General features: G+C 45.9%; 1 protein-coding gene across 8 annotated transcripts in view; it reads left to right on the top strand.

Moving 5' to 3' along the window:
* The window catches only part of LOC144756294 (polypeptide N-acetylgalactosaminyltransferase 6-like), a 752,356-nt gene that overhangs the window by 612,416 nt on the left and 112,949 nt on the right, over nt 1-26,991 (top strand). For 7 of the 8 annotated variants that reach the window (XM_078645970.1, XM_078645969.1, XM_078645972.1 and 4 more), the window contains one exon: nt 21,946-22,098. The exons of the other annotated variant lie outside the window; for it this stretch is intronic. In XM_078645970.1, coding sequence (XP_078502096.1) covers nt 21,946-22,098 — 153 coding nt within the window. The remainder of the gene's footprint in view (nt 1-21,945; nt 22,099-26,991) is intronic. 8 annotated transcript variants of the gene reach the window in all.

The following is a 26,991-nucleotide window of genomic DNA, read 5'->3' as shown; positions in this document are numbered from 1 at the left end:
TCAAGAATAACAAAAGCTGTTCTCCCGCCGGCATCCAGACACTCCCGGATCGCCTCTTTCACCTCCAACAGTGCTGACTCCGTGCGATAGGATGCAAGGAAACCAGATTGTGCTGGATGAAGCAAGCCAGACACCTCTACATAGTTGGTGAGCTGAGACGTGACAACCTTCTCACAGATTTTAGCCAAACTTGGCAAGAGCGAGATGGGACGATAATTCTCAGGAAGCAGAGGGTCAAGAGATGGCTTCTTATGGAGGGGAGAATCAATGCCTGCTTCCACGACAGTGGAACACACGCCTCGCGGAGCGACTTGTTGACCATTAAATTTACTTCAGCATTAATAGTGTCTGCCACTTCAGACAGAAGCCTAGCCGCACATGGGTCGTTAGGTGATCCAGATTTAAGTGCCTTAAGAATTCTGAGAGTGCTAGGTGGAACCACAGATCTAAATGCAGAAAAGATGGAAACTGTTTCTATCCCTTGCTTCCCCAACGGAGCGGCAAAAGACTTCCTGGATGTGGTCGAAAAAGTATCCTGTATGCTGACAATTTTGTCCCTAAAAAATTTCACCAAGGTGTTACACCAGGTATCCGCGGTGGGTACCACCGAAACCTGGGTGCTGGGAGCCACAAAACTCTGCACAATAGCAAATATTTCTTTAGAATTATTATTAGCCCGCTCAATGCGAGCGGAGAAATAACTGCCTTTGGCCATTCCAATAGCTGCATAATAGAGTTTCTGTTTGGCTCTAAGAGCAAGTCTAGCAATGGAACAATAGCCTCTGGAACGCCATGCTCTCTCCAAACCTTGCAGGCATGCTTCAAAGTCTTCAGCTCAGGAGTAAACCAAGGCTTGGAAGGAGACTCTCTCCTCAGCTTAAACTGACCTGGAGCAGAAAGAACGCCGACCGAATCGGTGATCCAGTCTGCAAACTTGGACACATTATCCTCCAGGTCCCCTGAAAGAAAAGGACGCGAGACTGCCAAGCAGCAGCTAAGCTGCCCAGCATCCAATTTCCTATCGGTGGGAGGCCGATGGGAACTAGCTAGCCGTGGAGGACACTTAATATCCCATGAGAAAAGTATGGGAAAATGGTCCAACCAAGCAACAGGAAGTGGCACAACCAATATAGGGAAATAGGCACAGATGGTGTCAAGAGTATGCCCACCTTGATGGGTCGGATACCTGACCCATTGGGAGAGCTGGGCTAAATGGAGAGAGTCCAAAAAAGCCGCTGAGTCGGCTGCCTTTATAAGATCAAGATGGATATTAATATCCGGAAGGAGCAAATAGTTCGAGAAGCGCAGTGCTCTGTCTGCCAGAGCCTCCCCACAAGTTTCCAAAAATACACTAGCCGGTCCTGGTGTTCGATATATCAAAGACCCCCCAGAGTGAAATGGGCAGAAAGTTGTAAGCTGAAATCCAGGACCTCGCAATCACCCCAAATAGTGGATGTTTCACTATGTAGGGGCCAGCATTCTCTATATAATGGCCAAACCACCACCTCTGCCGACTGGGCGATCCACCCGATAGATTTTATAGCCAGAGGGAGTGGCCAAGGCCACAATAGGGTTAGAGAACGCGTTAAGCCAGGTCTCAGTGATAAACAGTAGATCTAACTGGTTGTCAGAGACCAAGTCTGCAACATCTACATTATGCTTCCTCAAAGATCTAGAATTGATGAGGCAGGTACTAATGCTCCCCCGCGTACCTGAGTCAGCAGACATGCTATGCAAAGAAAACTTTGGTATAGGAGAGAACCCACAGTCCACACAGGCAGTAACACTAATAGATATCTACATTGGTTATAGAATTGCTAGCCTAGTCAAATATCATTGTGGATTGGTCGGGGTACCTCACGATAGCCAACATCGCTGTTGGTAGCCGATGGACTAAGTGTAACCCCTTAGCTGAAGATCGCCATGCCAGTGGATTGATTTAGGAAGTGAACAGATTCTTTGTTCTGCTATTAGGAGTACGGTAGTCCTGCTCACAATAGCTTATTTCAACAGCTGAGTGAAGATGATCTACGGGATGACTGAAGATTTCTCAAGAATTTCAGTAATCTCTGTTGAATGTTATTGGAGACATTTACCCATCAGAAAGGACTCCTTTTTGAATCGTAGAGCATCTGTGATTCTTCTAATATTCGGTGGGAGCGAATTCCAGATCCTTGGTGCAGCTCCCGTGATCGCTCTACTGTATGTTCTTTTCTTACAGAAGAGTGCTGGTTTCAGTAAAACATCTGCAGATCCCCTCAATTGTCTACTGCTTCCAGACTGCGTAATTTTATGGGCCAGTAACGTGGAGTTTTGTGGTGTATTGCCTTGTGTGTAATAAACGCAATCTTTAGCTCTATTCTTGCCTCATATGGTAGCCATTTGGGCGCCTTCAGATGTGGACTGATGTGGTCAGATTTTTTTGATCCTGTTATAAGTCTAGTAGCTGCATTGAGACAAGCTTTTAGGGCAACTGTTGAGTTCTTAGGAAGCCCTGAGTTACGCATCCATATTCAATTCTTGAGATCATTAGAATCGACGAATAGCTTCAATTTTCTGAGATAACTCAGATGGAAACAAGCGCTTTTTGCCCTTGTATTGATGTGGGTTCGCATGTTTAATTCTTTATTCAGCGTGATTCCAAGAGACTTGGCTGAGTCCACTATAATTGGGGTAAAGTTTAGCGCAGTGATCATCTTGGTCCATTCCTTAATCCTAGTTGAACATTTTGGAGGGGAGATCAGAAGGAACTCGTTGAGTTGAGCTTAAGATGACTGTCAGCTAGCCATTCAACCGTTCTCTGTAGTGCTTGGTTCATTATGATGATATCTTCTGATGATGAAATCTTTATATGCAGCTGGGTGTCTTCTGCATACATGTGAAAGGAAATGTTAGCCTGTTGTAATACTTCTGTTAATGGTTTGATGTACAGATTGAATTGTGAATGGGATAGAGTTGAACCTTGTGGGACCCCAATTTGAATCGGAGATGGCAGGGATAGCTTATTGTTCACTAGGAATCTTTGTAATCTGTTCTCTAGGAAGGAATGAAACCATTTTAGGACTGTTCCCGAGAAGCCCATCCTATTTTCTAGGTGTTCGAATAGTTTGGGATGGTTTACTGTGTCAAATGCGGAAGATGGGTCTAGAAGGATCAAGAGACTGGTTTCATTACGGTCAAGAGCTAACAGAGCGTCATCTTCTATGTGTAAAATTGCTGTTTCCATACTGTGATCAGATCTGAACCCAGATTGGCAATCATTTACTAGCTCAAATTCCATAATGTGTTGACTTAGCTGTTGTTGAGCACATTTTTCTAGTACTTTGGCTAGTAGGGGGATGGTTGTTACTGGTCGAAAGTTGTGTGGGTCCGATGGGTTTTCAGTAGGTTTCTTTAAGAGAGGGATGACCTGGCCAGTTTTTAGACAGTACGGAAAATATCCTTGTGCTAGCGATTCATTGATTATCTTAGTCTAATAGGGCATGACCATGTGGATGAGAGTGAGCCAGCAGTTTGCAGATAGAGTTTCATTGTAATGGTTATTTGGTTTCAAAGATAGCAAGATTTTGGTAATGCCATGTTGATCATATAGTTTGGAGGTTGACCAGTGAGCATAATTTTTGGGCATTACTTGAGCCAGTAGGGCAGGATTCTCTACTTGTTTACTCCTTAGATTTAAGGCTTTTTCAGCTGTATTTTTGAGTTCTCTCGCCAATGAGCTGGCTTTATTGGTAAAGAATTTTGAAAAATCTCCACAGGACAGTACTGATTTAGAAGTTAATAGAGAGGACTTGGCTAATTTGTTCGATTGATCTTTTAGCAGATCGAAGAGTTTCCTCGGTCTGTTCTTGGCGTTTTCAAGTTCATTCCTAAAAAATTATTTTTTTGATTAAAGTATGCTTTTATTGTAGGTTTTTCTGTACATTCTTAATTGCTAAAAAGTGGGGGGTTGAAGAATTTTGTCTCCACTTTCGTTCAGTTATTCTGAGTTTACGTCTTTCTTCATTAAGTGACCCTTTGAACCATGGGTTTTTATCTTTAACTTGAGTTCTTTTAAGTTTTAGAGGGGCTATATTGTGATTATTTTAGATATCTTACAATTGTAATGATCTGTAAGCTCGTTGACATGCGTCAGTTCAGAAGGGGGTTGAAGTTCATTCTCGTCTTGTAATGTTAGACTCTCCGAGTTCAGATCTTTAGTGTCCCTCACCCAATGTTTGGGTTTGATTGGTTGAGAGATTGTTTTCCTTTTTTGGGCTTTTATTTGGAAGGTGAAGATGTGATGATCAGACCAGTCACAAGGAACGATTGACAAAGATTGGACCACGTTTTCTTTGGAGATGATCAAGTCTAATGTAGCTCCTTTGGAATGGGATGACAGGCTACAAATGTAAATGTAAATGTGCTGGACTTGTAAAGCGCACAGCTGCCCGTGAGCGTCCCGGCGCTTGCTTAGGGAACCCGTCCTGGTATTCCCCTGTGAGAAACCCCGGCAGGGTGTCCACAAGGTGAAAGCCAGGCATCCCGCCATGAGGGGCCGTAGTGGAGATTAAGCAAGCTATTGCCCAGAGTCGCAGAGTGTGACCCCGTGAGTTGAGTAGGTACCAGAGCGAGAATTGTCGAGTCCGTGGAATTTTTGAGCCCGAGACCCGCCGAGGCGGGGAATCGAACCCTGGTCCACGGTTGATCTCAGCTTCCGGGTCTGCCGCCTCTAACCACTGAGCCACGCTTGCACTAGAGAGTCGTTGGCTAGGAATTCTTTAAGAATGTTGACCTGATTATCCTGGATGTCGTTCCAGTGAAGATTGAAGTCCCCTAGGAAAATATCATTAGAGTGGGGTTCCGAGATAGCTGTAATAATTTCCATTAGCTGGTCTTTGAAAATTGGGTTTTTGCCTGGGGATTGATAGAATGTGTGTAATGTGTACACTTGGTTTTCTGTGAATTGTACTGAGAGCCCCAAGTATTCACATGAATCGATAGGGTCTGAGATAACTTTAGAGATGGTGATGTTTGATTTGTGTACACAGGCTACACCTCCTCTGGTTTTGTTTGGTCTGTTTAGACTTTTCCTACACTTGCTGGTTGTGTTCTAATAGAGTTTTGAGGGGAGGATAGGATCGGATTCCCTTTAGGTGAGGCCACTTTCATAGTTTTTACTTTCTTCCCCTTTGCTTATACTTGTACCCCGGTTCGCTTCTTTTTTAATGCCAAACTCAATGTTTGCTGAGATTTACACATTTTAGCATTACTAGCTGACCGAGTCTTAATATTGGCGAGCACACAGTCACTGCAGCAGAGCTACAATTTTCCATAGGTCTCGCATCCAATAAAGCGATGGGACAATCTAGATGGCATGTCAGAGGGTCAACAGGTTGTACTATTTGGCTTCTCTCTATGTCCTCCAAGGAGGATAATGAGTCATGAATATTGACCTGCTGGGGAACTGGTGACCTGGCTTTCGCCAAACTGCCGATTGAGGATTTCTTGTCAAAAGCAATGTCAAGGGATAGTCTCTTCTCTGTTAATTCAATATCCTGAGCTAGTGCTTTGGACACTCTAACAAGAAAATTATCCAAAGTGCCCATTAATGACTCTGCAGTGGATTTCCTAACATTCCCACCAATGGATGGTGGAGTAGGCATGATTTCACAGGCAACGGCTCAGTAACCTCCTTCCAAATATAGAGTGGTACTCAATCACTGTCGGACAATAGTAAATACAGCCACTCACTAACCGTAATCGAAGATATTAAGGGGGTGGCCCGTTCTGTCCTTGACCGTACTAGAACGGGCTAAAACGGGCCCGTCCTTCGCCCGGCTCGTCCCGCGCGCGTCCTGCGAAGCGGGGCGCTGTGCTTGTTAAATGCGCCTCCTGGCGCTAGTGCGGCGTCGATAGAGCGCGCCGCCGCTGAGACTGCCGGGAATTGTAGTCTCGGGGCAGCGGCGCTGCTGGTGGCGTCCGGTGACTCCTGGCGGTGGCGGCAATAAGGTAGGGCTGCTGCTGCTGCTGATAGAAAGCTCCCCCACTCCCCCTGGCGTTGCGGTTGTTAAATGCGCCTCCTGGCACTAGTGCGGCGTCGGTAGAGCGCGCCGCCGCTGAGACTGCCGGGAATTGTAGTCCCGGGGCGGCGGCGCTGCTGGTGGCGTCCGGTGACTCTTGGCGGTGGCGGCAATAAGGTAGGGCAGCTGCTGCTGCTGATAGAAAGCTCCCCTGTTTGGTCTGTTTAGACTTTTAATATTATAGTTTGGTGGCTCCAGTAGGTTTAGGCATGGGGAGGATGATTCAGATAGCCATGTTTCCATGTAAATAGCCACGTCAATGTCTTGGTTTATGATCAGGCCGGCAATGTTTGCAGCATGTTTCATTGCTGAGCATTGCTGAGTGGCAATTGATGAGTAGGCATGATATCTTATATGTAGAGTTGACTAGGTTAGAGTTTGAGTTTTGTCCCTTTGAAATTAGCGTTATTTCTGTCCGATTATTGGAGTTTGGCCTTCTGTGATTAGTATGCGTTATTCTGTTGACATTAATTGGGACCACTTGAATCTTCTGATTATTTATTTTATCACAGAGGTTGGGAGTCATATCATAGGAAAGGAGTCATTAGGAAAATATGTAGACGGTAAATCCTATGAGACAGAGGCAGTGGGGTAGTGTTAAGCCTATTGTGGAGAGTGTGTACCGATTTGTGACTCTGGATAATTTTGGAGAGATAACATTCTGAGAGAAGTAGAGTATTCTTCATATTCCTAATAGCGTTTCGCATATCCATAACTATTCTATCTGTCTGGGCAATGAGAATTTCTAATTCCATTCTTGAGGGTGGAGGAAGTTGATGCCATTCAGTAAGGAATTGATGCTTGCCCAGAAGGGTTAGGAATTACTTTGCTTGATGGCGTGGATAAGTGTCATCCAGAACTGTTTGTTGTGTACTTGCTTTGCCGCCTTGATTTCTTTTTTAATTCTCTTTTCCTTTTTGCTATTAAGATATGGTTCTGTTGTGTCAGTTCTGATCCCTGAGTTGGCAGCGATCTTAGGTATTTATTTCTGAGGTTTTTTTTGTCCTCAGATTGTATGTATACCAGGCTGCCCCAGAGGTTTTAGGGGCTTTACATCGGTTAGAAAAATGTTTATTTATTAACGACTCAAAGGCCTCTATACAATGTATCTCAGCTTCTGATGATGCCAGCACTGAGATACATGTCCACATGATGGAATCAATGGTGCTTTTGTTCCATGTGAGTCGTTTTAGATTGTAGGATTGAGCTGATAATAAGAGAGCCTTGGTTTGCCCAGAACTTTTTATAATGGTGGTTAGGGTAAAGGTTTGATGATAATGATCACTATCTGCTCTTTCCTTTATTTGGATGTCGGAAATGAAAGGAAAGAGACCGAGGTCCGCCAAGGTGAAATCGATGGTTGAACCTTTTTTGTTTGTCACTCTGGTGAATGTTGCGGGACAGTCTAAGTGGCCTCGGCAATTTAGCGTGTACAATGAAAGTTGAAATCCCCAGTCAGTATTATGTTGGCCTGTGGATGAGTTAGTTTTAGAGCTTCAAGTGTGGCGATAAGTTGCTGGATTCTGTGCCCCTTTTGTTTATTGGCTGGGTGGATAAAGATGTTCAGAATTAGCAAGCTGGTCAAGGGTGAAGCTTCGGGTTTGGTGCATTGCATCCAAGGGGAGTCGAGGTCTATGACTGCGTGTTTCCAGGGAATGTCCGTCGAGATGAAATTCGATAAGCCGACTTTTGCCCTTCCGTACTTTGCGCCTTTTGTGGCTGGGATGAGGTATTCTTTGTAGCCTACTATTGGTGAATGTGTGATCTGCCACATTTCTTGGAATAGAAGTATGTCATGCTGTAGGATAAACTCAACGAAGTCGGCGTCTTTGAATTTTGCACTTAAACCATTCACGTTCCCTAAGCAGATCTTGCATCCCGGGTTTTTTTTTTAATCTTTGTGTGCTTTTGTTCATGCAGCTCTGTGGTTCATAGTTAAGGCGTTCGCCTGCGGGTTTTCCACGGGATTGGCAGTTTCGGAGAGTGGTATTGTGATCATGATTTTCCTAATTGTTTAGCCATCACCTTTCGTTATGCTGAACTTGGCAGGGCTATTTTCACCTTTGAAGACGCCCACTGTTTGATTGGGTTGTTGCAACAAGCTAGCGTAGTGCTCCGGCTTTTTCACCTCAATGCCCCATTCTGAAAAGGACTCCCTTTGCCACCAGATCTGTTCTACGAAGGAGTGATCTGTCCAGGTTGCTATTGTAGTTTCTGGGCCGATTTGATTGGAATTGGATTTGAACTCAATACTTTCCAGATCCCTGGATTTGATGCAACTCAGAGCTGGGAAGGCTTCAACTAGTCCAAGTATTGCACCTCTGTTCAGTATGTTCTGAGTTCCCCTCGAGATATAATATGGAACTAGCTCTATATTTGTGTGGCCTATGCTTTGGATTGGTTGCTTGGGGTCTCTTTTACTGCCTCAATAGGCGCTAAATAATTTAGCGCTGGGTTTGAGTGGTATTGTGCAGTGTTTTTTTGGGAGCTTTGTAGATCCGTAGCTGGTTTGCCCTCCGTGCCTCCCAAGGGGTGTCCTCCTATGTCCTCCTATGTTAGCTTCTTTGCAGTTGCGCCTCTCTTCTGAGACAGCTGGTCTGTTGCTGACAGCCTCCTGTGGGCCGAGTTTGCTAGCTTCTATCGTTTTACCCTGAGGGGTTAGTATGATGTTAGTTTTTTGGATGACCTGGGTGGTTAGTTTATTTGGTTTCTGCCTTTCCAGGGCATTGAATATGCAATATATTTTCCTTGTTGGTGAATTTGCATTTTGTTGTTGTTTGGGGCTGCTTGAATAGCGCTAGCCCTGCTCACTTCGTTTTGAAGGTATGTGGTTTTTTCGTTTTTGATAGACGATTTAGTTGGCTATTTATCTAGTTGATCTGACAGTACAATCCTTGTTAACAGCATCGACGGGTGTCTATGTCCGTAGTAGGACCGTTTAGAAGACCATTCAGAACCACAGCAGCTGAAATAATGCTAAGAAGACAAGGTAAAACCTTGGGTTGTGCTTGTTCGTATATGAGTTGAAGGTACTGCTCAGGTGATAGGTTAGTAAGATGTGTTGTCTTTTTCTTTTACAGGACTAAACCCTCTGAGGTCCTGAGGAGAATCCCCAATACCAAGGGGTTTCGAAACGCGTCGACCTTCTCTTTTTTGCTTAAGGCCAATCTTTACGACAAATGTTATTGTAAAATACTTAGTTTGTAAATAGGTTTGATGGCCTGATATATGATGAATGCAAATGTCATTTAAGATAATGATTAAATAATATTAGTACCCCACCATTTTGAATAATTGGTTCTGTTGAACCTTGGTGTGGCTACTCACCGTTTTTCCATTTTTTCAAAAAACCCTTCCTTTCACTATTCACTGTCTTCCCCATTTTTGTTTGTCCACCCCTGCAAGTGAGAATTGCTGTATGATATTTTTCATAGAACAAATAATGGTTGTGTAATGAGTTTGAATGAGTGATACCCGTCCATTTTTCCTTAATTGTCTTCATTCTTTGTTTTGGCATTTTACACAATTTTCAAAGTTTCAAAAGATATTTCCCTCCCTCTTTTTCTAAAAATAGCAAACCTATAAAAAAAATGAACAAAACTATTTTTTGAATTGCTAAAAAGAAATAAAAGGATTATTACAGACACATTATGTTTGGTGTTTATGCGACAATTGTTTAATTTCATTGTGCATTGAAAATAGATAAATCTATATCGCAGTATTGGCATCTTGTTTTGTTGAGATTGATATGTGGCGCAGCCTTACTGCGTTTGAGCCAACCACTTTTGGTGTTTCTTGTTGTTGTTAGCGGGTGCGGGCTCGCGAGGTCTATTGTCAGGACGTTAAAGAAAGTCCACACAAATAGGTCGACCTTCTGAGAGGTCAGTTGAATTCATATTTTTCGGTGTAGTTTGTTGGGAATATTTGTTTGTAAGGGAAATTTTACAACTTGCACTAAGAACTTAGGTGAAGTGAAGAAACCTTTTTAATATACCGCGAAAAAAGACGCGTGTGGAATTTTCCATAAGACTATGACGGAAAACGACACGTTTGCTTACTCAGAGGAACATATAAAAAAACTCCTGAGCAACCCTCCTTTATTCGGATTAGCATCACTTAGTAACTCAGCTAAGGTTAACAATGAATCTGAAAAACTGACCCGACTCAAAAAGAAACAAATTTGCACAGACCTCCATGGACACTTCCTCCTGCAACATCTGAGAGCGGGCACTATCCCTGGAGGATTGATCGTTAGGAATATACCTGTGGTATTTACTGAGGATCCAATTTACAAAAAAGGATAGAGCCTAATAGAGACTAAATGTAGTAGGGACCTTATGGTTCTAACAGTTGAAATAGCCCAACATTTGTCTAAAGTTCAGCTAGAAGAAATAGAGATTTTGGAAACAGAAATTAAAAACAACCAATTAATAACGGATTCCAAAGCTCTTCTAGACAAGGTTGATAAAGACATCATTGAATTCAAAGACTATACAATTACCCAAAAAGAGAGTAATTTTGAAAGAGATAAAAGGAATTTTTCATTAGAGAAAGCATATCCTTATCTACAGCAAGATATTTATACCAGACCAGAGTCGTGACGATTTCTCCCCGACAACCAAGGGAGATCGCGAAACAATTTTTTGACTTTTCGGACACATCTTCCTCTGGTAGTAGTGAAGGGGACAATTCTAACTACAGACCTGGCAACGCAAGGAGAGGTTCATTTCAACCCAATTTCCAACAACATAACTACCAACAAGGAGGACAGCAACAACAACAACAGCAACCTTTTTTAGGACGCGGCCAACCGAAAGCTCGCGCAAAAACCAGATTTGCCCCACAATGGGAAATGTCCACAAGAAGGCAGAATTACAGCAATTACAAGAACTAAAATCTCCGATTTACAATCTTTCCAATAAGACCTTGACAACATCAGAGATAAGCCTCTTAGAAAAGGGCCTATCATTTGTCCCGATCAGGAATACAGACTTCATCAGACTGAAATCGGAATTTATTGAATTCTGCCGCAAAATAAGGTTGCCTACATTTTTTGCAGAGCAAACACAGTCATTGAGTTCAGAGACCACTGGTCTTAAGAAAAAATCAAAATGTTGCCCTCCAGCTAGTAAGGTACCCAGAGAGGTCCTTACTTTTGAAAAAACTATGCTTTCAGCTATCTTAGCACAAGAAAAGAAAAAAACAGCTTTTATCAAACCTAACCTTTCAAAAATCCAAAAAGATGCCCTTAAAACCCTTGCTAATGATAAAGATTTGATTATCAAACAAGCAGACAAGGGTGGCTCCATAGTGATCTGGGGAATGGAATCTTATACATCTGAAATCAAGAAACAACTATCGGACAAAGGCTGTTATAAAAAACTCGAAAAGGATCCCACTCAAGAGCTACAGAGAGAATTGTTTGCAATTGTCAACCAAGGTTTCGAACAAGGATTTTTGGGTAAAAAAGAAAAAGAGTATCTGCAAAATAAACATCCGCGCATACGTCTTTTTTATGCATTACCGAAAAACCATAAAGACGAGAAACAACAGCCCGGGAGACCCATAGTCTCTGGTTGTGATTCCCTTTTTGAACCTGTCTCAAAGTTCATTGACTTTTTTCTAAAAACCCTTTATGGTAAAAGTAAAATCTTTTTTACAAGACACCACCGATTTCATTAATAAGATGTCTCTTTTGCCATTTGAAGAAAACAAAGACTACCTAGTAAGCATGGATATTACATCTCTATACACCCAGATCCCCCAGGAAGAGGGACTGGAGACATTAAGACTTTTTTTGAATATGAGAGAAAGACCAATGCAGGTACCAACCGAATTCATCCTTGACCTAGCTAAATTGGCATTAAAAAGGAACTTCTTTAAATTTAAGGATGATTTCTTTTTTCAAATTCGTGGTGTGGCGATGGGTTGCCCCTTCACCCCAGAAATAGCAGTACTTTTTATGAGCCAATTCGAAGAGAAATACATCTATGAGAATAATCCTTTTGCGCAATGGATCGGAGGGTGGCTCCGATACATAGACGATATTTTTCTCACATGGTCAGGAACGGAGAAACAATTATTTGACTTTCACCAGTGGCTCAACAACCGGACCGAACATATAAAATTCAGTGTCCAACACTCGGAACATCGATTACCATTTGTAGACGTGGAACTATATAGTACTGATGGGATTTTGGTCACTACATTATATAGGAAGGAAACAGACCGCAACGAAGCGCTGCATTTTTCAAGTTACCATCCAAGAAGCCTGAAAGAGAATTTACCCCTGGGACAATTCCTGCGCATCCGCAGGAATTGTACTTTCAAGGACGAATATATGTTTCACGCGAAAGTCCTAAAAGAGAGGCCACTACTTCGCGGTTATTCAGCCAAATTACTGAAACGTGCGCTCAAAGGAGCATGGTGGACACCCAAGTTCAAGTTCAAGTTCGGGCATTTGTATAGCGCACTACTCACACAGAGGGTCTCAAGGCGCTAGGGGAAGGGGTAAATTATTTGTCGAATAGCCAGGTTTTCAGTTCTTTTCTGAAAGAGATGTGGTTCTGCGTAAGACGGAGGTGGGTGGGGAGTAAGTTCCAGGTCTTGGCAGCCAGGAAGGAGAAGGATCTGCCACCCATGGCGGATTTCCGAATGCGCGGGACTGCGGCGAGGGCTTGATTGGATGATCTTAATTGGCGGGTGGGTAAGTAGAAGGACAGTCGAGTGTTGAGGCATTCGGGTCCTAGATTGTAGAGGGCCTTGTGAGCGTGGGTGAGAAGGCGGAAAGTAATTCTTTTGTTGACGGGAAGCCAGTGGAGGTCTTTAAGATGTCCGGTGATGTGATCTTGGCGCGGGATGTCTAATATGAGTCTCGCTGACGCGTTTTGGATGCGCTGGAGTTTTTTCTGTAATTTTGTTGTGCAGTTACAGGACTAAATGAGATGTCCGAACTATACCATCTATGATATGACACCCCCACGGGTTTTCAATACAGTTCAAGCTTTATGCCACCACACACCGGATCATAAATAAGAAGCCACGATTAGCCTTTCTTTCTTGACAAACAGGTTTCAGCCGACAATCCACATTGCCCAGCATGCACCTTGCCATCCTTGAATTAATTTGGTGATTTTGGCCCTCTCCGCGAAACATACAATCAAATATACCATCCTGGTTTTTCAAATCGAAAACAAGAAGAATAAAGTGGGTTGATTTTGTCTTCCTTTAATACAACTACGATTTTCAGAATACTAAGCGTTGGATATTCGTAATATTATTCAACGGGACACCCCCACTTGACACTCTTGAACTATTATGATGTTATTGGAGAAAGATCGATGCGCCCCCCCGCACCCTCTTCCCCCCCCCCTTTCCCGTTTGTAAAACAGACGGTTCTAAGCACCGAAAATTTCTAATCGGGAATAAGAAGTGTGTTCACTTAGACTCCCTAAAACATAACTACGATTCCCAGAGTACTGAGCGATGGGATCCACGTCATATTACTCGACGGGACAGATTGAGTCCCTAACGTGACGGCAGATCGGTAGACGCCGAGCAAGGGAGAGGACCAATTTTTCAAACAAGGTAGGCACTATGGATTACACTTTTCCGTGCCCCTGCTAACACGAGTTGAAAGTGTCATGGAAATTGTTGAGAAAGCACATGTGATGTTGAATAGCGATCTTCCACAATCTCGACGGCAATGATTGATTGTGTGTTTTGTTCCGATCCATTCAGGAATTGGACCAAAAAAACCCGAAGAATAGCGCTAGCCCCGCTCACTTCGTTTTGAAGGTATGTGGTTTTTTCGTTTTTGATAGACGATTTACATGGCTATTTATCTAGTTGATCTGACAGTACAATCCTTGTTAACAGCATCGACGGGTGTCTATGTCCGTAGTAGGACCGTTTAGAAGACCATTCAGAACCACAGCAGCTGAAATAATGCTAAGAAGACAAGGTAAAACCTTGGGTTTTGCTTGTTCGTATATGAGTTGAAGGTACTGCTCAGGTGATAGATTAGTAAGATGTGTTGTCTTTTTCTTTTACAGGACTAAACCCTCTGAGGTCCTGAGGAGAATCCCCAATACTAAGGGGTTTCGAAACGCGTCAACCTCTTTTTTGCTTAAGGCCAATCTTTACGACAAATGTTATTGTAAAATACTTAGTTTGAAAATAGGTTTGATGGCCTGATATATGATGAATGCAAATGTCATTTAAGATAATGATGAAATAATATTAGTACCCCCACCATTTTGAATAATTGGTTCTGTTGAACCTTGGTGTGGCTACTCACCGTTTTTCCATTTTTTCAAAAAACCCTTCCTTTCACTATTCACTGTCTTCCCCATTTTTGTTTGTCCACCCCTGCGAGTGAGAATTGCTGTATGATATTTTTCATAGAACAAATGATGGTTGTGTAATGAGTTTGAATGAGTGATACCCGTCAATTTTTCCTTAATTGTCTTCATTCTTTGTTTTTTCATTTTACACAATTTTCAAAGTTTTAAAAGATATTTCCATCCACCTTTTCCTAAAAATAGCAAACCTATAAAAAAATGAACAAAACTATTTTTTGAATTGATAAAAAGAAATAAAAGGATTAATACAGACACATTATGTTTGGTGTTTATGCGACAATTGTTTAATTTCATTGTGCATAGAAAATAGATAAATCTATATCGCAGTATTGGCATCTTGTTTTGTTGAGATTGATATGTGGCGCAGCCTTACTGCGTTTGAGCCAACCCCTTTTGGTGTTTCTTGTTGGGGCTGCTTGAGGCGGCAGCCTCTTTTATAGGTGAAGTGGAGTGGTCCTTGATACTGAGAGTATTCCAAATACTTTGTTTGATAATGTCCTTCTCGATTTTTTTGTCTATCGCAGTGAGCATTGTACTTTGTGATGACGATGTGTTTGACCCCTGTTTGTTTGATTTACTTTTCCTTGCTTACCTCAAGCGTTTTCTTTCCCTCTTTGTGAGGGAAGTTGTCAATTTCGTCTGTTTGGGGTTTACATCTACTGTCATTGCGGACAGTAGTGGTTGGGTGACGTGTCTGGTGCTCCTGCTTGGCAGCAGTTGCTCAGACTCACTAGGGGCAACAAGAGTGGGTGAACGTACCCACACTGGAGCATTGTGGGTCTCCTTGCCTCTTGGACTATAGCTCCTTAAGGTCTGAGGGCTCGCCCAACCTTCTCCCCTGAGTACCTCGTGTTCACAGTCTTTTGCAGGTTTGGACTTTGTTTTGGGATCCCTAACTGCCCCCAGAAGATCTGACATTAAGGAGAGTACCGCTGATAGTTTGTCAATTATTTGGGGGCAGTGGCATGCGTGGTATGTGATATCTTGGTCTTGTTGGACCTTCAGGATCATAGTGTTGAAAGCATGCAGCTTTTGTTCTATCCCCTAAACGTGGATAGCTAGGTGTTTAAAAGCTCGACTTGGCTGTCTAGCTTGTCAGCATGATATGTCATTGCCTTTCTGATGGTTTCCTTTGTGTCTTGTAGGTGGGGCTATACAGCAGATGTGAGAGAACTAATCAATGCATTCGTCTGGGATTTGTCTGTTTGGTCTGATGGATCTGATTGGTCCGGTTGATTCTCAATCCTACTTGGTTGTTCGATTTTGTGAAAAGCATTAGGTGCAATCGCTGAGGCTGGTCTAGGCTGATTAAATTCATTTGGCCCGTTTGCTGTGCCTTTTTATGTGGATCTAGAGATAGGGCAAAAGTATCAAGGTCCTGGGCGCAGGCTGTAGCGGACCCCTGTTCTGGTGATAGTGGGGCTGCCAATGAGAGAGGGGGAATGTGTTGGTGCGAATTGCCTTAGGATATTGTCGAGCAAATGCATTGGATCGTCCTCTGTTTTTTGGGTTGTCATTTGCAGTTGTATTTGCGTTTGCATTTACTGTTGCTGTTGGACTGGAAGAGACATTTTGCTGAGTAGTAGATCCCAGCTCTGATCGGGCTGGGTGTGGACTTGAGCCTCGACAAGCTGATGGTGGTGCCTTTGAAAGATGGCAGATGAGTTTGAGGCCTCGTGTAGTGATGGATGTTGATTAGTTGATTGCGTACTTGGGTCTTCTCTGTAGGGAGAGAAGAAATAATTTATTTCCGTACCCTAAGTTTCTTTATTTTATTATGGCAGCTGCTACGTGAGGGGTCCTCAATGCCTTCACAATGGGGGTCAGCATTATTATTGCTTTGTTTGGTGACCTTGTGGTCCATGTGGTCCTTATGGCACTGGGGCGAAAGTCTGCGGCATACTTTAAAAAAATCTCTGATCAGTGCCCGCTTGCTGGATTTAGCACTAGTGTTGTACGTGGTAAGTATGGACAGATCACTTTCTTTTTTTGTTTTTTTACAGATTTGTAGAGCGCATGGCTGCCCGTGAGCGTCCCAGCGCTAGTGATAGATCAGAAGAGATTGAGGGAGGAGTGAATTAGGGAAACAGCCAGGTTTTAAGTAATTTGCGAAATGGAAGGAGGTTGGGCTGAGCCCGGATGTCTGGGGGCAGTGTGTTCCACAGCTTAGAGGCATTGTATGAAAATAGTCGGCCTCCAGAGCGGGCCTTCCTAATCCTAGGTATTGACGCCAAGTGTAAGTGTGAAGAGCGGAGAGTTCTGTTAGTTTTGTGGGGGACGATGAGGTCCTTTAGGATGGGTGGGGCCTTTCTGTGCAAGATTTTATGGGTGGTGCAGAGAGCTTTAAAATGCACCCATTCTTGGATAGGCAGCCAATGTAGTGACTTAAGGGCTGGTTTGGCTGAGCAACGGCTGTGTGTCCCCGTGAGAAGACGGGCGGCAGTGTTTTGCACAACCTGGAGTTTTGCCAGCACCTTGTTGGGGCCCCTAGATACAAGGCATTGCCATAGTCCAAACGGGACATCACAAGGCCTTGAATCAGTAATTTTTGAGATTGTGCAGGGAGTAAAGGGAGAATTTTTCTGGAAGTCCGTAGGAGGCCATAGCGGGTTCCGGCCGTTTTCCTGGCTTGGGTGGAGAAGTTAAGACCATCGTCCAGCCAGATCCCCAAGCTCTTAATTTCACATTTAGGGATTGGGGTGTACCCATACAGGGAGGCCACAGGGACTCGGGGCGAAAGTGTGACTGGTTGCCCAGGACCATGATCTCCGTCTTTTCGCTGTTGAGCTTAAGGTGGGACCTGTCCATCCATTTGGTTATGTCTCCAAGACAGGTATAGAGATTGGTGGAGGGGTGGTCATGCTGGCTAAGGGATACCACCAGCTGGGTGTCATCCGCATAGGTTAATAGCTTGATCCCAAATGGAGTGACGATCTTCTCAAGGGGGGACATGTACACATTAAAAAGGGTCGGGCTCAGGGATGAGCCCTGAGGAACCCCACAGTGTATAGATGTTAACTTAGAGGTGAAATTACCGTCCGCCACCTGGAAGGAACGGTCGCTCAAGAAGGATTCCAGCCAGGACAGAGCAGACCCTGAGATGCTCAGGTCCTTAAGCCTGTGGACCAGTATGGAGTGGTTGACGGTGTCGAAGGCCGCACTAAGGTCCAGGAGGATCACTGCCACTGATCCTCCTGAGTCAATTATCTTTCTTGCCTCCTCGACCACCGCCACCATCGCGGTCTCTGTGCCTGGCCTGGCCTAAAGCCCGTCTGTGAGGGTTTAAGAAGGCCATTGACTTCAAGGTAGTCGGAAAGTTGCTGATTGACATATTTTTCCGCAACCTTACTGATGCCTGGCAGTAGGGAAATCGGCCGAAAATTATTTAGCTCCAAGGGATCTAAGTATGGTTTCTTAATCAGGGCTTTAATGATTGCCTTTTTCCAGCTCGGCGGAACGATACCATGAGAGAGCGAGGTATTAATCAGATTCGCCATGTGGGGCAGGATGGTTGGGATAACTGATTTTAGAATGTTAAAAGGTGCAGGGTCCAGTGGAGATCCACTTTTGATTGATTGTAGTACTGGGGATAACGTATCTAATGTCGTGGGAGCAAACCGAGTCAGCTGGGGCTCCGGGGCCTGGGATACCAATCCGGGCGAGTTATGAGGGATAAATTTGTCGGGTGTATACAGGGGGAGGGAGTTGAGAATCTTTTTAATCTTGGAGTCAAAAAATTCGGCTAATTCGTTACACCGACTGACCGAAGGTTCCGCAGGGGAGGGAGGATCAGGGGTTTTTAAGAGTTTTTTTGCAATTTGAAAAGTCTCCCTCGATGAATTGGCAGATAGCCTAATTTTTTCTTCAAAAAAAGTGGACTGTGCAACTTTAAGGGCCTTTTTATATTTAAGGATCATATGTTTATATTCTAGCTTCTTGATGGGGTAGAAGTTTTTTCTCCACTCTCTTTCAGTTTTTTTACAGAGCTTTTTTAAGAGGCGTACTTCCTTGGTGAACCAGGGCGAGGTGATTTTGCCTCGAGGTTTGCAGGTAGATTTTTTCGGCAGAGTTATATCCAGTGTCTCTCCAATCCACTTTGAGAACTCAGAATAGGTCTGGGGCGAGAGATGGTAGAGAGCCGCCAGTTCAACAATACTAGAAAGTGGTCTGACCACGGTATCGGGGTGGGACCTGGGATTGTAAGATCAGGGATGTTGGAAAAAATAGGGTCCAAGAGGTGACCCAGCATGTGGGTGGGATACCGACTTTCCAGCCTAAGCTGGTGAGTTTCAAGATCTAATAGCAGATCAGAAGCAAGTTTATCTTCGCCCTTATCGAAGTGGATATTAAGATCTCCTAAGATCATAAAGTTAGAGTAGGTGGCAGCCAGTATGCATGAGTGTTCCAGAGGTGAGCTACAGAATTGTCCTGTTGGGGCCGGCGGGCGATAGATAAGAAGTCCCGAGAGAGATTTACATGAGGAGACTTGAATCATAAATAGAACATTTTCGCAGTCAGAGAGGGGGCTGCCTTGAAGCCGGCAGGAAAGATGGTCCCTAGAGATTATGGCGATTCCCCCTCCCTTCCCTTTTGATCGGTCTACATGCTGGATAAGAAAGCCCGGTGGGAGAGACTTAATGATGTCTGGGTCTGAGTCAGGTCCTAACCATGTTTCCGTCAGGAAGAGGATTTCCAGCTGGAGATCTTCTAAGATTCGGTAGATTTCTACAGCATGTTTTGGTAGCGATCTACAATTAACTAGGGCCATACGTACTAAGATGGAAATAGCTAGACAAGGCTCATTCATCTCTAGCTTGTAGGGGCAGTAGAGGCAATGGTTGGAAGGACTATCCCCTGACATAGAGTGTACGCAGGGGATTGCTACCTTCTGTCTCATGTGCAACAGAGCGTCTCTAGAGTATTCGAGTGGGAACTGATGACCCACTACCGTAGTGCCGAGCTCTGAGCTCTGCCTAGCGCGGACGAGCGCAGACGGGCTTACCTATGGCGCACCTCTGGCTCGCCATCGTCGCGCCCGCTGCGCGGCCGAGGTGGGAGGGGCATTTTGTAGTTCTGGGCCTAATCGCCCTGAACACTAGCCCGCTGAACCTGCGGTACGCCCAATATGGCGCCTGAAGGGAAATTGGTCGTGCCTAGTCCCGCGTTCCAAAGGCCCTTAATCGGCCACTGTGAACAGCATGGACTCTCTGGGCGAGCAAAGGAGGAGGTAGGGGCAGAGCGCTATTTAAAATCCAAACGCAGCAACACAGCGTTCAATGATTTTTTAAAATGCCACACAGATTAGGTTTACGATCTACTAAACGGTGCCAATAAATTAAGTGAAACGAATATTTAAATTGTCACACAAAATAGGTTTACGATCTACTAAATGGTGCAAATAAGAATAAAATAACACAAATGTTTAAAAGAGATGCGTTCCCTGACTCCCGGCTTCCGCCTCAAGAGTCTACTCACTATCACCGCGTTAGGGAGGCTTCAGCTCTATATGTAGTGCTGGGCCTAATCGCCCTGAACACTAGCCCGCTGAACCTGCGGTATGCCCAATATGGCGCCTGAAGGGAAATTGGTTGTGCCTAGTCCCACGTTCCAAAGGCCCTTAATCGGCCACTGTGAACAGCGTGGACTCTCTGGGCGAGCAAAGGAGGAGGTAGGGGCAGAGCGCTATTTAAAATCCAAACGCAGCAACACAGCGTTCAATGATTTTTTAAAATGCCACACAGATTAGGTTTACGATCTACTAAACGGTGCCAATAAATGAAGTGAACGAATATTTAAATTGTCACACAAAATAGATTTACGATCTACTAAATGGTGCAAATAAGAATAAAATAACGCAAATGTTTAAAAGAGATGCGTTCCGTGACTCCCGGCTTCCACCTCAAGAGTCTACTCACTCCTTCTGTAACTGTCTCCGGGTTGTACTCTGTAGCAGGGACCTCCCTACTTGCCCTGTCCATGGCGGTTAAGATGGTGGTGGACATGGCCGGCTCTCCAGCTGTGGTTTTGTCTGAATCTTGGTGGGTCGCTGGCTCTGACCCAGGAGATTTACTTGTGTGGTTCCTGTTTTGTAGATCCCCTTTTTCCCTCTTCAGCCTGCTGTGTGTTTTTTTTCCACTCCGCCTCTGGCTTTCCCAGGTCTCAAACCGGGTGTGTTTTGGACCAACCCGGGAGGAGCTTGAAGCGTGGGTGCTGGCTGAAGTCTTGCTAGAGCCCACCTGAAACCTGCCTGAAGCCTGCCTGCCTTGGAACCCGGATGGTTGCTGTCGCTGAGGGACCCTTTGCAAAAGCAGGCCCGAGCTGACGTTGAGGCCTGGGTGGAGGGCAGGGCGGGATGCCAGGAGTTTTGGTACTTCTTCTTTGATTTGATCTTTCCTTAAACCCTACTCCTTTGTGCAATTTGCCCTTTTCCTTATTTTTTGTGCCACTTTTTGTTGGTTGCTCCTGGTTCCTCTTAGGCCCGATAGCCCCAGGGCTCCGGTCCACTGTCACCCCCCTTTCCCTGTACTCTGCTGGGCCTCTTGTGCTGTTGGCGGGGGGGGAGGCTAAGGGTTATTTGGTGTGATGAGGGTGCTGGCAGCACAGGGTGTATCGGTGTGCCACTTTTGTTTTGCTTCTCTTTTTATTTTTTATTTTGTTCTGTATGCCCCTTTCTATGCGCTTTTCTGTTGAAGAAGGAGGATGGGTGCAGTGCTAACAGTAGGGCCAAGGGGGCTGGGTGGCAAGCGGGACTCACAAGGTGGTTTTGCGGGCTGCACCCAGCCTAGCTGTACCACCTCCACAAAACGGCCAGGGGCTTGCTCTCACTGCGGCCGTCCGCTAATGGCGGGCGTGCTTGCCTCTTACATTGGCTGTAGACCGTAGAGCGCCTCGCCCTAGCCGATACCGCGATCCTTGTATGTCCTTGGATGTCTCAACGTGACCGCAGCTCGCAGTAACGCGGGGATGGTCCTGGGTATCGGAGGTCAGGAGTCGGGAGCAAAGTGAAACTCACGTCGCCTCTGCTCGCCAGAGTGCCACGCCCCACGTGAAGCGTAATCCTCCAGCAATCAATGCAAGGGTATGCAGACAGTCACACTCTCCAGAGAGAGACGCCAATACCTCCAACAAAAATGTTTCATTGCATTAGCCAATTTTGAAAAAAAAGACGTTCTATTACTTGCTTTCTCTGGAATGGTAAATGTCATTCATTCTGCAAAATTCCATTAAACAGTTTAGATGAAAGTTTTTTTCAGTAATAGTGTTCTACGAATTTGTTTTTAAAAGAAATCACATACAAGTGTGGGCCTTGGATGAATTCACTTTTTCATCTACAGTCAATGAAATCCAGAGTAGTGAGGGAGTGGAAGGATTCGTAATACACTGCTTGGGACAGTTAACTTTAATTCCTAGCAGACAAAGTGACTCTCTGCGGGGATAATAAAAGGCAAAACTTGGGACAGTACTTGATTTAATGACCCACCTTTCTTCCTTTCCCTCTTTTCTTCTGTTCTTTGCTCCAGTACTTTGAATACAGCTCCCAGTCGGAAGTCCAACACAGTATAGGAAAACAACTCTGCCTCACCGCCACTTTGAGCACTATCATTTTGGAGAAGTGTGTATCTATCCAGATGGTCACCGTGGGGTCAGACTACCAGAAATTTGCCTTCACGCAGGTATGTCATACAGAGCAGGAAAGGGATGCAAGAGGCTAAACTCACCTACACGCATAGTGCCAGCATCCCTCTTGAGGAGCCAGACAATGAATTCGGAATATATATATTGTTACATGACAACAGTATATATAAAGATTGTTGTTACTAATAATATTGTTATGCGCACTAATATTATTGTTATGCACAGAATATCACCTGACATATAGATTGTATCCTAAATATTGTTGGTAATGAAAACTGCAATCAATGGAACGATATTTTTTTAAGCCATAGATAGGGCAAGATATTTCTGTCAGAAGGTATTTACGAAAACAATTGATTTGTACCCATATGCTCATCAGTTAAAGACCACCTCCTTCAGTTGGGCCTCATTCCATTCAAGAAGTGCTACCACCTAGAATGTAAAATGTATTTTTAATAAAGACCAAATAGAGTAAAAATGTTAACATTATTAGTTTTACAATCATTGCCTTCTCCATCATTTTTGGCCTCTTTCTTTCCTATTTTTCAATGTTTTGTGTATTTTAAAAGCAATATTAAGATTGTGGGAGCCTACAGTAAGATTCACTATCCCATTGGATTCTCTGCTAGCAGCAGAACTCTGGGCATTCCCTGGGAGGCTGTTCTAAAAGCATGTGTCATATTACTCTGATTACCAAAGAGGTAATGCCTTTAGTTAAAATTGGTAAACTCTCTTCTTTACGGAAGGGCGTGGCTTGGGAGCCGGAGATGGCAGAAGCGTGAGCCTTGAGCTCCGCACTAGCCTAGCCATTTATCCGATTTAAAGGGTAATTCCGACCGGACCCGGGGGTGCACGAGGAAGACCTGCCCCAGCGAGACCATGAGACTCCTGAATTTCCCTCTGGGACGCTCCTGTGGTGTTGCCGAACGTCCGCTGCGGCAAAGAAGCGGACGGGTTGGATCAGCCCCAAGATGGCAGCTGCTGCTGCTGATGCATAGCTCAGTGGCGAGTGCACAGTCGAGCCCCTGGGTCGGGGGTAGTTGCCCCGGGTGGATACAGGACGTAGCTGATGGCAGGAGATCGGCCTGCGACTGTGAAGACCCTGCTGTGAGGCTTCTGAGATGGTGGGGCAGGCTCCTTGAGCTGACCTCCGTACTGGTGCGTGGCGCTCCTTTTGCGGCAGCGGCCGCAGAGCTCCAGGTGGTGCTGCGTCGCGAAGGAGGGTGCTGCTGGCGAGACCCCGAAAAAGGGATACAGGTTGGAGCGGAAGAGCGGATGCCTCTGTGGAGTCTTTGGGGGTCGGCAGCGAGCTGCTGGAGCACTCGTGGATCAGCGCTGGTTCCATCGCTGGGTCCGACGGCTTCTGCGTTGGCCCGGCCTTGAGGTGAGACGGTTCGTGGTAAGCACCCCCCTGAAGATGGACAGAGTTGGCAGACGGCCCCGGGGGAGGACCAGGGACCCTAGTGTACCGCCCGCACTGCACGACAAGGTGGCGCCAGCTCAGGTGATTGAGGGCTGGTGCGGGCACGTTCCCCTTTGATGCTGAAGAAAGTTGCGGAGGATCCGGGGGATGGCCCTGGTGTGGGAATTGAGTGAACCCCCTAGCAGTGACTGATGGTGACCTGTCCCCATCATTGTTGGCCCTTAACAGTGAATGGAGAGGTCTAATACTGCAATATACGGAAGGGTGCCAGGGGGACCCGCCGGACGGTGTGCGTCCCTGGAGTGGTGGGTACCTGCCGGGCAGACAATGGTTTCCTGCACACCCAGGACCTGCCGAACCAGGGCAATGGCGGAGGAAAGAGTGGTTCCAGCCATGGGGAAGCCGCGGGGAAGCAGATCGGTCCCCTCCCAGATCTGGAGGACGGCGATATGAACTCTGCTGCAAAGGACAGTGGAGATGAGCAGGCGGAGGTGCCGGTCCATCAACAACTGGCCAAGATTCTTGAGGCAAAAGCGGACACCAAAGCGACCCTACATCAGCACATTAGCACGGTGGCGGTAGGCCTTGGTTTGTTGCGCGCCAAACATGCTAAGCTGTCTGAGCGGGTGCTAGCGCCGGCCCAGCAGGCTCTGTAGGCCCAGGTGGGTGAGCTGGCCAACAAGGTCAGTCAACTGGAGAAACGGGCGGAGGATGCAGAAGGGCGCAATCAACGAAACAACGTGCGAGTGGTGGGCCTTCCGGAAGGAGTAGAAGGACAGGACATGGTCAGTTATCTGGAAACATGGCTGAGGGACGTTGTAGAGCCTCAGAGCCTTTCTCCATTCTACACTTTGGAAAGGGCCCACTGTGTGCCTGCCCGTCCCCCGGCGCCTGGCCGGCCGCTCCGTGCTGCGATGGCCAGGTTGCTCCATTACTGGGACAGAGGCTTGCTACTCAGGAGGATGGTCCATTTCTCATGGAGAACAGTAGGGTCATGCTGTTCCCAGATTACACGTTGGAAGTCAAGCAGCGCCGCTCCTCCTTCCTGGAAGTTAAAAAAGCTTTGCGGGAAGAGGGGGTACAATACACACTGATGTTCCCGGCCTGGCTCAAGATCATGCTGGATGGGACAACTCACTTCTGCGATGACCTGAAAGCAACCTGGGACTGGGTCGAGTTCTACCACACGGGGGTCCTTCACAGCCTTGACCGGAGCGGCGACCGTCTGGCGCGGAACGCCCGGGGAAGACTGCTGTGGAAACACAGAAAGAAAACGGAATTCAAGAGGCCGAGTCCGTCCCGGACGGCGATGGAGAGAGCTGCAGTGCCGGAAGCTGTCTCCCTCATGGTGCGATCTGGGGTCTCCTCTGCAGAGACAGACTCAGAAGCAAAGTATGGCGAGGAAGAAACTGATTCGGATGCTTTCCGGACCACCAGAGGCACCTTGCCCATAGTAACACCGCAGCTTTCAAATGACGTTTAGGACTGGAAGTCTTGGAGAATGAGGGAAGGTTTTCTCCTTTCTTCCTCTTTCCTGCCTGTTTGTTTTACGATCTACATAGGCGGGATTACTTCTTGTGAGCACTCAGGTTATTGCTAGATGTTGAGGGTGGCATAGGAGAGGGGGAGGGGCTCTCTGGCAGGCGCTCCCAGGTGTGGGTTGGATCGGCCTATTATGGCTTCTGCTATATGAAGATAGTTTTTCAGACGATTTGTTGGTTCCCTGGCACGCTGCGCCCCTTGCAAGTCCTAGTGCAGTTGGCCTTAGATCTTTCCGACCTGGTGTGAGTTTTCACTATGCGATTTGCTTGTGTTTTTGGGCAGCTGACCGTTGTTAGTCCACTCTTGGGATGGGGAGTTGTTTTGAGGGGGTTTGCTGTTCTATGCCAGGAGGGTGGTTTCTGCGTGGGTGGGGGATGGGAAGTGGGGAGGATGGAAGGTTTGCTAGTAGATATGATGGCCGCATCCGTGGGTAGCCCTGAAGCGATTAGGGTTATGACATTGGAAACATTAGGCGCATGGGATCCCCAGCTAAGCGTTACAATGTTCTCAATTATATCAAGAGATGGCGGGCCAACTCTTTCCTATGACGTACTTGGCCTTTTCCTGGGGAGTGCTGATATGGATTAGGCATGGGGTGCCCTTCCAGCTTACCCGGAAAGTACTAGACCCTGAGGGGAGGTATGTGATGGTCACTCTGAAGGGTAGGGAGTTCACATTGGGCAGTGTGTATGGCCCTAATTGGGAGCAACTTCCCTTTCTGGATCGGCTGTCTGGGGTGTTAGCGGGGTTTCCCCATGAGACTTTACTACTGGGAGGTGACTTTAACTGTGTTTTTGATATTCAGCAGGATAGATCCACCCCTCCTCTGCGGAGTACCACGGCGGCTACCACCGCTAAGGGACTAAGGGCCTGGACCACGGCTTGGGACCTTCATGAGGTTTGGCGACTACATAATGATGGGTGCAGAGAATATTTCTATTATTCACATCTTTATGACCTACACACACGCTTGGACATGTTCTTTTGTTCTGCCACTTTGTCACCCATGATGACCGGTGCTAAATATCTTGGCAGATCCCTTTCTGACTATAGCCCTTTACTCGTGGGGTTCGTACCGGTCCTGAAGAGAGCCCCGATCCCACGTTTAAAGCAAAGCATTAGCCCTAAGACTCCTACCCCACATGTGCCGACTGGTACATGCAGATCAGAGCAGTTTTATCTCCTCATGTTCCACGTCAAGTAATCTTAGAAGGTTATATCATGTTATGTTTCATCCAGACCTGCAAGCATATCCTGCTGCAGTGGTAGTAGCGAATGATCTGGAAAAAGCCATCAACACCTTACGCTGGGACTTCTTATTTGCGGTATTGGGTTTATAGTAACTGGGAGATGGGTGGTTGCAGTGGATCCGACTGCTCTATGGAAACCTCACGGCACGAGCGAACTGGGACCACGATCTCGGCGTCCTACTCCATTTATAGAGGGACCCGGCGGGGGTGCCTCTTGTCGCCTCTGATTTTCGCACTTGCCATGGATCCTTTGGCGGCGAGAATGTGGAGGGAATGCAGGGGGTTTGGGGGTGACGCTCAATGGGATTCCCCATATCATTTCGCTCTACGCGGATGATGTGCTAATCTATTTGCAGGACGGGACTTCAGGAGTCCGTCAATTGCTAGACATCCTGGATGAGTTTGCCGTTCTATCAGCCCTACGGGTGGCTGGGAAAAAAAATTGTATTCTTGTTGCACCACACCATGCCTAGGCCACTGAGCCTACCAGCTACCCTGGCATGGGCACCTGTGTCTGTTAAATATCTGGGGATACAGATTTACCATACGCAGGCGGACTTGTTTGATGGAAATCTTGGAGGCACCCTGAGGTCTTTGCGATCGCAGGTGGCCTTCTGGCACTCTCTCAAGTTGCCACTTATGGCTCGGGTGGCATTATTGAAAATGATTGTTCTCCCTGCCTATTGTATTATTTTGTTAATCTTCGAGTATTGATA

This window comes from Lissotriton helveticus, chromosome 5_1 (genome assembly GCF_964261635.1).
Source record: "Lissotriton helveticus chromosome 5_1, aLisHel1.1, whole genome shotgun sequence".
NCBI lineage: Eukaryota > Metazoa > Chordata > Amphibia > Caudata > Salamandridae > Lissotriton > Lissotriton helveticus.
This window is presented reverse-complemented; position numbering and strand designations above follow the sequence as displayed.